General features: G+C 30.2%; 1 protein-coding gene across 1 annotated transcript in view; it reads right to left on the bottom strand.

Annotated features, from left to right (window-relative positions):
* Nucleotides 1-13995, bottom strand: part of LOC148303808 (chondroitin sulfate N-acetylgalactosaminyltransferase 1-like) — a 153777-nt gene that overhangs the window by 29136 nt on the left and 110646 nt on the right. The window contains exon 5 of the mRNA XM_088269343.1: nt 9910-10907. Within this exon, the coding sequence (XP_088125469.1) occupies nt 9910-10907 (998 nt within the window). The remainder of the gene's footprint in view (nt 1-9909; nt 10908-13995) is intronic.

Below are 13995 nucleotides of genomic sequence, written 5' to 3'. Positions count from 1 at the left end.
ACACATATTATATTCCGTCGGCCGGTAGCTTTATGCTTTGTTTGGTATAAATAAATACCTTCATTATTAATGAGAAAGGAGATACCCTCAAATATATTATACAGTATCTGACAAAATTAATGATACCTCTCAATATTAAGCAGCATTTTACATTTATAGAATTTACTGGTGGAATACTAAATAATTTTCACGTATTAAAAAGCTTCACAAATTCTCAGCTGATGGCAGAACCGTCGGCCAAAATTGCACGTCTATTGAAATCACAACTAATACACTGTAGGAATCTAATAACACTGTATATCTCACATTTCTTTTAAAATATAATGCAAAATGAATGTTTACTAATAAACGGAATGGTGAATATAAAATATTATTTTTTAAATTGACATTTTAAAAAAGACTTCGTTTCCCTTCTCTGATTTCTTAATCCAACAACATTGACATTATAAATCCGTTTTTGATTTTTTAATTTTTAATTTTTTACTTAGAAATACCACTATTTCTTAAAATCTACTGTGACAAAAATATGATCGAAAATCCGAAAATTACGGTATCCCAAAAACTAAGAATTCAAGCAATAAAATCGTCTATTGCTAACAAATATACAAACAACTTTCATGTTTCACTGAGTATGAATATATTATTTTAATAAGTCTACATGTATTCTTAATTTTTTACAGATACTTTGAAGCACATTTTATTAAACATAAAACTGCCATTTTTAATTTTAGTTTTACCTAGTAAATACTACTATTTCTTAAAATCTACTATGACACGCATTTTGATGCATTCACAGTAAGTGAAGCGTATTCTAAATTTTAGAGTTGGGTCCTTGGGACGTTGAAGGTTGAAGAGGGGGTAGGAGCTGTTTCTTATTTTTATTTATTTATTTAATTTTAATTTTAATTTTATATTTTTATTAAGAATTAGCTTCACATACGGTGTTTGAAAATGATGGGAATGCGTCGAAACACGTGTCAAAGTAGATTTTAAGAAATAGTGGTATTTACTAAGTAAAATATTAATTAGAAATAGATAGATTTCACCACAAAGTGACTGCAGTATCAATTAATGAAATTATAAATCCGTTTAACCATTCATTTATTCCACGTGTCCAAATATTTTTATTCTTGTTTCCTTTCCACGTTTCTCGATTTGCAGTATTGGAATAGGTATCTGATAGAGTTGTGTGGATTCTATTAAAACGTCTTGGATCTTCTAAGATGTTTATTCTCGTTGAAATAGATTAGTTGAGTGATTTGGGACGCTTACCCAAGTATATGGATATTTGCGATAGGACAACTGCCTGTTTATTCGAGTCAAAGGTTAATGCGAAAATGAGTTAGAGAATCCTCTCAACTTGTATGGAATCTTTGTAGTTATTTATCCTAAATAAATCAGTCATTTAAAGATCATAGTGTTAACATCAAGTTTCTACTCGTGTTAAATCATACAAAACATTAAAATGAAAGCTTACCGATTGCATTCATTGTTCATTTGCAAGATTAAACATAACATATGGATATAGATCTACAACATTTTGAGTGTGTCCAAATACTTGTTCCCAAAATCTGGATTATCTTCAATTAAAGAAATTATTTTCGTATTATTTTTTGACATCTCATCAAAGATGAAGAAGAATATGGAAGTCTAATATTCCTAGAATTTGAGCAGTGTGGTTGTCAATAATTGGTAGAATTGGTGACTTAGAATTGATGTTGCACGTGTGTAAAGCGATTACTTAAACCAGCCTATGACGGTCGTTAGCCCGGTAAATGCCCAGACTTCCATATTCTTCTTCATCTTTGATGAGATGTTAAAAAATAATAGAGATATAGATCTATAAATCTGGTTGGTTTACTAACATACATACATTCGGAATAGTATCTGGAATTTATGATAATTTTTTTCAACTTTTAGCTCAATTTTTGATTATGCAAAGTTCAATTTTCCTTTCTCTTTCTTTCGATCGCTATAAAATGTAATTAAATCAATATTAAATAGACCACTGCACTCACACTTTCATCAAAAACTATATTTTTACTCGAAAATAATTTACTACTACTACTACCATCACGCCGTTTCCTTTTACATGAGTAGCCAGAGAGGATGGAAGGCCAAGGTTTTCTGTCCTGACACACTCCTAGTTTTCTTCACGTGTGAACGTGACATCTAGTAATACATGCCTTCTTATTGCGTATAATTTTGACACCACTAGATTTTTGGCTGTGATAAAACAGATCGTACTAAGTCTTAATCACTCATAATTTAACAACTGTGTGCTTGAAATATAGTAAAATGATTAAGGAAACACTTGTTTTTACACCACTTGAGTTTATTAAGGAAACACTTGTTTTTATACCACTTGAGTTTATTAATGACTACTAGTTTCGGAAGCTAAAATTTCATCGTCAGGTCTGAATAAAATGATTAAGGAAACACTTGTTTTTATACCACTTGAGTTTATTAATGACTACTAGTTTCGGAAGCTAAAGTTTCATCGTCAGGTCTGAATAAAATGATTAAGGAAACACCTGTTTTTATACCACTTGAGTTTATTAATGACTACTGGTTTCGGAAGCCAAACTTCCATCGTTACAGACTTAAGTTTAGCTTCTGAAACTAGTAGTCATTAATAAACTCAAGTTGTATAAAAACATTTTAACATGTCTTACGACAAAGTAAATGCCAAAACACTAAATAAAATATGAATTATGGTGTTCATAGAATTTTAGCCAATGACTGTATTACCAATACATATATTGTTAACTTGTGTTTCACTCAGCACACATTAAACACAAAACATAAAGTTAACGCTATCACGAGTAAGACGTGTGCTTTGTACCCAACAAAAGGATTATCACATTGGGCTTTCATTTCCCTTGAACAGGAAGGTATGAACGATAAAGGCGACGCTGTAAAGGATTTGCTGGAAACTTTACAGTATCACAATTGATACCGAAACCTGCTGAATAAAAGGTAGTTATTATCTTGCGCAAAAATTAGACACCGTCGACTAAATCTAAATTTGCATAACAACAGAAAACGTACTGAAGAAAAGCAAACACGTAAATGTTCAAATTTAAATTCATTTACAAGGATTTTACGCTCATATTCCTTTGGTAAATTTATATGTTACAGTATTTATATAATAATAATAATAAAACCCTTATCCGCACCCCAATGGTGCATAGGGCACTGCGTCATATAAACGCAGTGTTATCTTGATGGTTTACACATGAAGGAAAGGTGATCAGCCCTCCGCTTCAGGTACCAGTCCAGGGTAATATTGAATAAATATGACAGTGAAAAAATCACTTATATTTATTTTACCCCCCTTGGGAATCGAACCCGGGACCTCCAGAACGGTAGCCGAGCGTGCTGACCATTACACTACGGAGGTGGACAGTATTTATAAGTACGTTTTAATTTTTGTTCACAAATTTGGGCTTGTCCAGGTATTTGTATTGATATCTCAACATTTGGAATTTGTAAGAAACAACATCGAATTTATCATAAAAATTATTTTAATAAAAAAACAATTGTTATCAATCGATATAAATCACAGTGTTTGAAGTGTGTGAAATGGTCAGCACATTCCGGACGTCTCAGGTTCAATTTTCAGTCAAATAAATGTATCTTATTTTTTCACTCTAATATTAATTCAATATTACCCTGGACTGGTACCACAAGCTGAGGGTTGATCACATTTCCTTCATGTTTCAACGATCAATATAATACTGCGCTAATATGATGCAGTGTCTTGTGCACCATAAGGGTGTGGATTAAGGTTTGAAGAAGACGAAACGTTTGTACAAAATTATAAATCTTGAAAATTTATTCATTGGTCATTTTGAAATTTTTACGTTGCATTTTAATACGCGTGTGTTTTTATGTACCTGCGGCAGGTATTTTTGCTTTTGACAAATGAAAAGTGTTATTTTTAATAGTTTTTTTTATAACAATGACAGTGCCATCTGTTAAACGTTGCTAGGGATTAAAAAAAAATACAACATTTTGATTGTGTCCAAAAACTTAATCTAGGAGATTAATTTAGGAGTTCCTTCAAAAATAAGTTTTTTTCTTTTAAAATTCTCTTAAAAATAGTTTTTTATTGAACTAAATATATGTTTACCTACTCTGTCATAGATTAATCCTATATCTTGGAGTTCCAAAAATATGAGTAGTGTGATTGACAATCATGAGTAAAATGGTGAATGTTGCACGTGTGCCAATTCATCACTTAACCAGCCTATGACAGGACATCAGCTGTGTAAATATCCAGACTTCTTCTTCTTCTATATTTAGATGTCAAACAAGGTAAATAACCCTTATTACAACAATGAATTTCGTTATCGAGTAAATATAAAATAAATTGAATCGAGTAGAATGTAAATTTTGGTAAATCGTCCAAAGTCCACCCCTTCCTGGAGTCGGATATAAACAAAAGAACGTTTGAAATTTATGGCGCGACAAGTCTCACCATTTCTGAAACCTTTTTACGACAGAAGTAATAATAGAAGCGATCCGTATTATCAAAACATTTCATTAAAAATTAAACATTTTCCCCTTCATCCCCTTATCAAAATATTTTGTAAAATGACAAAGGTTTTAAATTTAAATTCTTGTATTGTATATTATGAACAAAACAACAATCGTTTTCTCTTAAAATCGCCAAAAATATTGCTTGGGAATTTCTTTAATTTATGTAGAGATAACGAGATTCCAAAACGGTTTTATAGTAAAAACAATGCAATACCAAAGAAATAAACAGAATTTCAAATATTTAGGAACCAAATATTTCAAAAACCTTGTTACAGGTTTACATTATTTTTAAAAAAGAATATTATTATTTTTTAAACAAATTGAATGTCATTAACATTTTTGACATATATGTGTAAATTGAAGAAACACAAAAAAATATACAAAGAAAAAAACTATTATGTCATTCATAAGTATAAACAATGAGTGTAAGTCGCTTTCTAAACACAAGAGTTAAGTCTCTTTTTGGAGAGGCAGAGTGTAACTAGTATTAAGATGTTTTAAAGGTAGTAATGTCTAGAAAATGAATTCAAACAATGTTACAAAATATCGGGGTGTTAATGTAAGAAAAAAATATGAAATCATAATCCTTAACGTTTCTTATTAACCATTTGAACTGACAAAGATACATAATATTCAATAGCTCTTGATAGGAGTAGAACTATAATAAATGTACGATAAAATATCAATTTAAGAGTTTCTTACACATTTATTTTATACATCAAAACCCTTGCCATAACTTGAATTTAGTTATTTTTTTATATAATACATTGCTTTATTCATATTGTAACAAAAATTATAACAAATCGTGGTTAAAACTGATTTAAAATTGGATTCATACGAGGAATCTTTGTCACTGGTCAAATAAAATAAATGTGGAAAATACGATATGCTTGTAATTTTATTTTATGAAACATTTCAAATGAATTTTCTTATAACTTAAGCATTATTTCAACTATAAAGCTACCAATAACATTGACTTCCATTTATTTTAAGGAAACATTTATTTAAAAACCTATCATCGCTGGCCCTAGAGTCGTATTTAGGTTTTCCAATGAGAAGCAACTGACGACAGATACTGTTGCATAAAACATTAGTTTTGAATCAAGAATGCAGTAAGCAATTAAAAGAGAAGTTAGACGAAAAATATAACCAGTTAAAATGATTTTATAGGAAAGGTTTCAATTTTGTAAAACATGTCATAAAATTCAGTTTTTACAATTTTGTAATAACTGGTTATAAATTAAAACTCTATATAAACATAAATATAAAAATATGTATATATATATATATATATATATATATATATATATATATATATATATATATATATATATATATATATATATATATATATATGTATATATATATATATATATATATATATATATATATATATATATATATATATATATATATATATTTTTATATATATATATATATATATATATATATATATATATATATATATATATATATATATATATATACACAATATATACATATATATATATATATATATATATATATATATTTATATATATATATATATATATATATATATATATATATATATATATATATATATATATATATACACACATATGTGTGTGTGTGTGTGTGTGTGTGTGTATGTGTACTATATCTGTTTATGCGTGCGTGGGTAGATAAAATGTTGAAACCATTTGTAAGATCAATGTGAATATTCTATGGATGAATTTAAATCGGCAATAAAAATTTATATTCCACTTACCAAATAAAAGCAACGCTTCCGCCTCATAAAATAATTTAACGCAAAAAACATAACTTGTAAATATTGAAACCGAACCAAATGAAATTTTTGAGGGTCTTCAAGTTGGAGAATAATAACCAGCGTAATAATAAACTTCCGATTCAAGTTACCAAGAAACACCGCTAATTAAGTAATTATTTAATTTCACGAGTACCCGGGGCTTTACTTTGGAAGTCGTCGAGAATAAGGCACTTCATATTTCTAAATTTATTACCCAAGTTAGATTTCTTATTAGCAAGGGAGCCCGAGGGGATGGAGATGATTCCGAAATAGTGTCACAACGGCAGGATGTAGGATTTATGACGTGGCATTAATTTTTCTCATAAATATTTGTAAAGAAGATGAATCTTGATAGTAGGAAACGCTGTACACTAAAAGGAAAAATAAAGTAAGGGAAAGAGTCAGGAAGGGTCAGGATGATAATGTCAATTTAAGTAGCGGTCATAATTCTACGAGGAAACCCGCTTTTTGTGGACTCGACTTTGTTTTGTGCCCTTTTGTTAAGGAAAATAAAACGTTTCCTTTATTTAGAGGATCTTTATTACCACCTTTTTCTTAAGGCATTACAAATAATGCCTCTATGAAGTATTAAACAGTCTTTTTCTTTCTTAAAGGATTTAATTTTTCTCGTCAATAACTCTCAATTAAAGTTTGAATGACCCATTTGTTACTATAAATGACAAAAGAATGAGATTATAAAAACATTGAAAATAAACATATTTATAAATAAAAACATAGCTTGGTTGTAAATTTGAGTTTAGTGTAAAGCTTTATAATAAAATTTTTAAATAAAAATAAAAAATATAAAAAAATCTAACCAACCATCGAAGCTTCTCCACAGAGGTTTACAGAGAGAATGGAACTCCACGCCAATCCGTCTTTGCTTCGCCTCCTACCCGCCGATTATTTTGATCATTCCCAAGTTTTCCCCGGTCTTCCTCTGTTTCTTTTGACAACCATATTCGCCTCACATACTGTTTTTCTATTCTTTCTTCAATTATTTGAGAATAATGTTTTCTAAGAAAGAGTACTGCCTACCCCGACGTGGAAGCGGCTTGATGGTGAGTTTATCGTAAGAATATATAATTTAAGAAAGTATGATTTAAAAATTATATGAATAACTTTAAATTTAAATGATCAAAAGTTTCCTAATCGTTTAAACTTATTTGGTTACAATAAACTACAGGTTGGGCGTGAAGCCTCGAGTCGAATAATATTTCTCTTATAATAAACTTCATCTCAACCCGAACTTAAGATTTCTAATTCGTTTTAACCTTCCTCGTCCCGAGATTTAAAAACTACGCATGTTCCAAAGGGGGGTATTTGAAAGACCCTTGTGGCATTCATTGAAATAATATTATTATTACATAGTATGTAAGATTAATATGGAATTTGCGATGGATCACGCAAAAATAGCATGTTTATAGATCGACTGCGTGAATAGTAGCGTGAATGATAGGAATAATGCATATCATACTTACTGTCACGCTTTCAAGCAGTTATGTCGCGCAGTAGTTAGAGTGAAAATCAAATGACTCGGGTAAGTTTGAACTAAAGAGGAGCATTAACTACAGAGGAAGATCCGCTTAACCTACTGCGAAACTGGCGTCGCGGGTTCAATTCCTGACAATTGCAAAATAAACTCAAGAAATATTTATTTTCATTGGTCTGGGTATTTGTGATGTATTTTTCACATTCATCTGCCCCATCCTTACTATTATACCTGCAAACAAGCCTCTAAAAGAGGTTTTGCGGGTTATGTTTTTGAAAAATAAAAAATATATTTTTAGAATATTTTAAAACAAAGAATGCTTTAGATTATAATTTGAAAATTAGAAAGAAAAAAAAACTTTTATAATATATAAGTTATTGAATAAAACATTGTTTTAGGCAGATTTCAAATATTCCTCGCTGTCCCGTGTAGGTTAAGATCAAAATTTAATTTATGGTAAAAATTCAAAACAGGCTTCTGAATAAATGAGATAAAAAAAAATTTTTTCAAGCTTTTTGTTGTGGGTTATTTCTCAGTATATGAAATATGAGTGATTTCACTTAAAATGTATTATTATCTCCCTCGTATGAGATTGAATAAATAAAAATCAACCTAGACATTATTTACGATAACTTTTCCCGTCGTAAATTTTCAAAGTATCAATTGAAATTGTAATAAGCAGAAACGAGAAAATATATATTCCATCTCAAAGTCAGGTTGATAATATGCTTTTCCCGGGGCTAAAATTTTGGAAGTAATTCTCGGAGATATCATACTTCCAAATAACTTTTACAGTTGAATAAACTGAAACGATTTAAGCATCTTTAGTAAATCTTCTTTTGTGTTTTTCCAGTTCAAAGAATTTGAATCTGATAAATACTTGATAATGAAGAAATATTTTAAAACTAATTCATCTTTTGTATTCATCTAACATATTTCTTATTATTTTCAAACAAATAATATAAACGCGTGCTATTTCTTTGGTGACATCTATGGTTGAATTATTTTATATGTTAGGAGACGCCTGAAAATTCCATTTTTAATCACTTATATTTATTTTTAATTATTTTGGTCAGTGTGATGTTTTTGGTTGAAGCATAATTATAACTTTTGGAATTTCAGTAGTGTGCTTGTCAATCGTTGATGGCGAATATTACACTGGATAAAGTGTTATTTTAAACCATCTGATTGTAAGCCTTATAAATACCAAGATTTTAGTAGGAAATCCTAATCGTCGAAAAATTAATAAATAAATAAAAAAGTGATGTAAATAACAACTAAATGCGAAATCCAAAATTTGTGAACAAAAAATTTGATGCACTCTAAATATTATAAATAATATTACTATTAAGTAATCATTTGAATGTTATTTGATTAAAAATATTGTGTTTTGATACAATATATTCATTACCATAAAATCACATAAATCAATAGGTATAGCATTGATGGAAAACGTAACGGTCGATGCCCTATTTAAGGATTTCATATCATAACATAATTTAAAATATCTAAATTATTTTTTTTCAATCTTGGTAATGTAAAAAGTAATTGTCAAATTGTCTTGTCAATGTAAAAAGTTCGTTGATGATTGATGATGAACTTTAAAATCATCATTCTGTTGAGAAAAAAAGTAAACAAACAGAAAAGTTTCCATCGTGCAAGCTTTACTTATACATTCAAGCTTAACTTAATCATCACTTATACATTTAAGCACATTTTCTTAAATTTGAGAGCTAGACAACAGCAGCAATCCAAACCAAGAATTTTAAGATTTTGTTTACAGCACGGCTGCCTTCTCTTACTTTCTCTCCCTCTCTTTCTTTTTTTTCCCCTCTCTATTATGGTTATGATAAGGTCACAGTTTTAAAATATTTCAAGATATATTGCTTCTTTTGTTTGTAAAGGTTTTTTTCCATTTGTGTTTTTTCAACCAATTTTTTTGTTACCTATTTCATCCGTTGAATTACTTTCATTTTATCTAATACCACAATAAACTTTTCTTATATTTCTCTGTTTATCATAAAAAAATCATAACTTAATCATTATAATAAAAGATAAAAATTAAATAGATCTGGATACAAACCTTCTTTCCCGGTTTCGTGTTCCACCTACATCGATCCAGAAATCTGGCACTAAACACTATGTCCACATCACACATGAACAACAAAGAGTCCACACTGTCTTCTCGGCCCGGCCAGGATTTCTCTGCACCAACCCTCAACCCCTTACCCCTCGAGAAGGTCTCGTTCAAGGCGAGCAGCCTCAAGTTATTGGCACTTCCTCCACTGTTGCGAGTCATCAGGACCCTCGACATAATAGCCCTGGCCTCCGAAAGACCTTCTTCACCAAAATAAACAACTGTCAGCAGAACTTTTCTATCGTTCTTTAACCCGATCTTTACAAACTTGTCCATGAAACTTTGGAACGTGGTCGTCCTGCCAGAGAGAGGCAAAATGATGTGGATGAGTTCCTTTTCCCTCGCCACCGGCAATGTCTCTGTTCCTATGTGCTGGATAGGAGCAAAAGGCCTCATGAGAGTCACCTTCGTATACCCGTTCACATTATGGTAACTAGACACTTGCGTCTGATGAGAATGTTCGCTGTTATGATGAGTATTATTTTTTACTAGTTTAGTTCTAAAATACAGTTCAAATTGAGTACCTGTCGTGGGTTCTAATCTATAAAGTCCTTCTAAAAAATCATCTAAATTATATTTCACACTCTTATTATTACTTTTGTTATTTTTACTTGTTGAATTTTTGCTAAGCATATCTAGTGCTTTCACCAAAGCTTCGAGGATGTCTTTTCTTTTGAAACCGATTGGCTTTTCTACTACCCTCTTTCCTAATCCTAAGTCTATGGGGTAGACCCTGCTGAAGGTAAAGTGATTGAAGGGGATGAGCTCGTACTCGTTGTTGAGAGGCAGTCCTCGGAGGATCTCCGATGAAGTGACTTGCTTCCTGATATAGTTAGCGCACTCCCCGTTCCCTAGGGATGAAGCTGATGCTGATATGTTGAGATTTATATTGAAGTTTGATGGATCCGGCGGGAGCGGCTGGGAGTTACTTGCAGCGAGGTTTCCTGAAACAAAACACTCAATTAGGGATACAAAGATACATCTCCATATAATAAGTAAGTTTACTTAACAGAATATTTTAAAAAATACGCAGTGAAGTTTTGTCGCCTCTTGTTAGGTGTATTTTTTTTTAAATTCAACACTTGTATAAAACTCACTATTATTAAAAGTTTTTCCTGTCGATGAAAGCAACTGTTTTTATTTCATTGTTTCGGCAATCACTTTGTGGTAAGATATGATGAAATTGTAAAAGAAAAACACTTTTTACCACCAGTGGTAAGTTTATCTTTTACAAAGCAACAGTAGCTTTCGAAACTAATCGTGTGTAATAAATAAAACTAAATTTTGTGGTATTATGCAAATGTTTATTTTTTTTAATAATTAACGTGTCATTCCATAAAGTTATGCCGAATTAATAAATAATGTAAGTGTGAAATATATGAATTAATTGAGTAAATTTAAATTCCATCACCTCCACGCCTGCATTATCTCTCACCTCAAATCTTACCTAATTAATCTTTATTTTTTCTGCCTACCTACCTCTACCTCTATCTCTACCTGTGTTATTTCTCTGTGCTATGTTTAGTATCGATCCATTCTTGAAGAAGACAAGGGAATTTGTCGAAACCAGTTGGAAAAATAGTACCAAAATATATTTAAAAAAATACAAAGTTCGTGTTTTAAGAATTTTTATTTACTTTGTAAAATGTACCACAAAATATCAGAAAAACATTTTTTATAATTTATATTTGAAGCACTAACTTTGCGATTTTCTATTTTATAATTAAAATGTAACTTTGTTTCAAAATCACTATATATCAATCACTATTTATAGTGATTTTAAATCAAAGTTTCATATTAATTATAACATTTTTAAATTTGAAAATAATTATATTGAAGTTATTGTTAAGTGTATTATTACGCAAGAAAGTTTCAAAGTTGACAAAAAACATTATCAAACTGTAATTTTTCTTTTTTTTCAGTATAGCCTTTTTTCTTTAGTTGGAAGGGCAGGGAAAAATGAAAAATTCCAGATAAGTAAATTGAAAATACATTTTTTGAATTTCTTTATCAATTAACCTTGAAATTTAACTTGCTTTGCGATTATTCACAGTTAGCGGTTTATTCAACCATATCATAGCAACTGTCCAATTATAAAATATCTCCCTGAATTGTAAGCGTTGTGATAAAATCTTTCGCGGAGGATATCTGAACCAAAAATGAAAATGAAAATTTTATGACAATTTATGCATAAAATATAATTTGAAAGCAGAATATTATTTTATGTATATTTGTTATTAGCGAATAAAACATTTAAATGATAAATATATTTTATTTACAACATTTTGAGTATGTCCAAATCTAGATTATCTCCACTAAGGAATTATTTTGACATTTCTGCATTGATTAAGAAGAATATGGAACTCTGGGAACATTCTGTGCCACGGGATTGATTAATACATCTAAGAGTCATACAAATTTGATTAGTGTGGTTGTAAATCACGGATCAAACTGTTGAATATTAGTAAAGTGATCACTTCACCAAGCCTATGACGGTCGTAAGCCCTGTTAATGCCCAGACTCAAATTCTTCTTCATCTATGTTGAAATGTAAAAAAACATATTTTACGTTATATTTTTACAGGAAGTGGTATAGTATAAGTACAACGTACCTTAGAAATATATCATTCACATCACTCAAAATCTCATGTAATATAACGCCAATTTAACCCTTCGAGTGACACGTGATCATTTAAAATTCTCAGCGCCACGCTTTCGGTAGAATTTCTCAGCTATGCATCCATACAATACAGTATATGTATACTTGAACTTATATGTGGAACGATGTGCTAAAGGAAATCTCTCGGATGTACTCCTATGTAGAAACACCCTGCCAATAATGCTTCTAGAACTAACAGTAGGTTTCCTTTGCGAAGAGTAACTAAATTATCTGATTTATTATTGTATTCATAGTCACATACAAAACAGATATCCATGCGAATCAGAAATAATTTGCAAAAGTTTATTTAATCAGCTATAAAACTATGCAGCTGAATCCTACATTTATTACCAAAGACAAATTATTATACTGTTCTTATTATTTTTTCGAATACGCTTATATTTTTTTTAATGTGGAATGGTAATCTCAGAAAAATAAAATACTTAAAAAAAATTATTCACGGATTTACGGATAGGTGCTTAGCTATAAAAGTATAATATTTAAATATTACTTTTCATGTATGACGACAGTAAATTTAATTATGTGCTTTTACTAACTTTTTTTTAAACAGTATTTGTGCCTTTATTTTTTGCAAAAATACTTCAATACCGTATTATTTCTTCGAGCTATTATTGAAAATAGGTATCAAATTGTGATAGAGTGGGTTCGAACCGATAAACTCTGGCCACGGGACCACAACCTGATACTTCTATTTCGTTTTACTGTTCCAATGATATGAGATGACATAACGAAATTTCGGTTTAAAAAAATATTTAAAAATTTTTTTTAAGGTATCGACTAAGTTTATTCTTCAATTTTATGCATGGAGAAATTAACAATAGTGTACCAACGCTATATGAAGCGCAGCGAGACATTTTTCTGCAGATAAGAAGGAAATATTACTAAATGTAAATTACTTTAAGCAATTTCCTTTGTTTATGAAACGCGTTCTAACTTGAAAACTAAAACACGCTAACAATATGATACAAAACGGAAGGTGGGTATAACGATCGGAGGTTCACATGGAGATGCTTACGTCTAAAAAGAATGAGCCGGGTTCTGCTGACTATGTACATTTCTTCAGAGTCAATAAAGACTTCCGTTGTTACATCAGAAGTGTAATATTTGCTTGTGGCGCCATCTATGTTCCGTGTTCGGCACATAATATGCGGAAGATCACGGAAATATTTAAGGAAGAAAATAAAGAGTACATAATTTTAGTAATAAATTAGGTACTGAGTAAGCCCCTGAAAATTTGTTTAACTGTGAATATGAGAGTTCATATGGAAACATGTAGAGCGACTCATCTCCGATGCGACTGGTTAAAGAGTCTACCGCACACAGCCGCATTGAAATGGTTAACACAAGTAACCG

Source organism: Brachycentrus maculatus, unplaced genomic scaffold, assembly GCF_059751285.1.
Source record: "Brachycentrus maculatus isolate JH-2025_06_01 unplaced genomic scaffold, ASM5975128v1 h1tg000345l, whole genome shotgun sequence".
Classification (NCBI taxonomy): Eukaryota; Metazoa; Arthropoda; class Insecta; order Trichoptera; family Brachycentridae; genus Brachycentrus; species Brachycentrus maculatus.
Note: the sequence above shows the minus strand (reverse complement) of the source record. Positions and strands in the feature narration are given on the sequence as shown.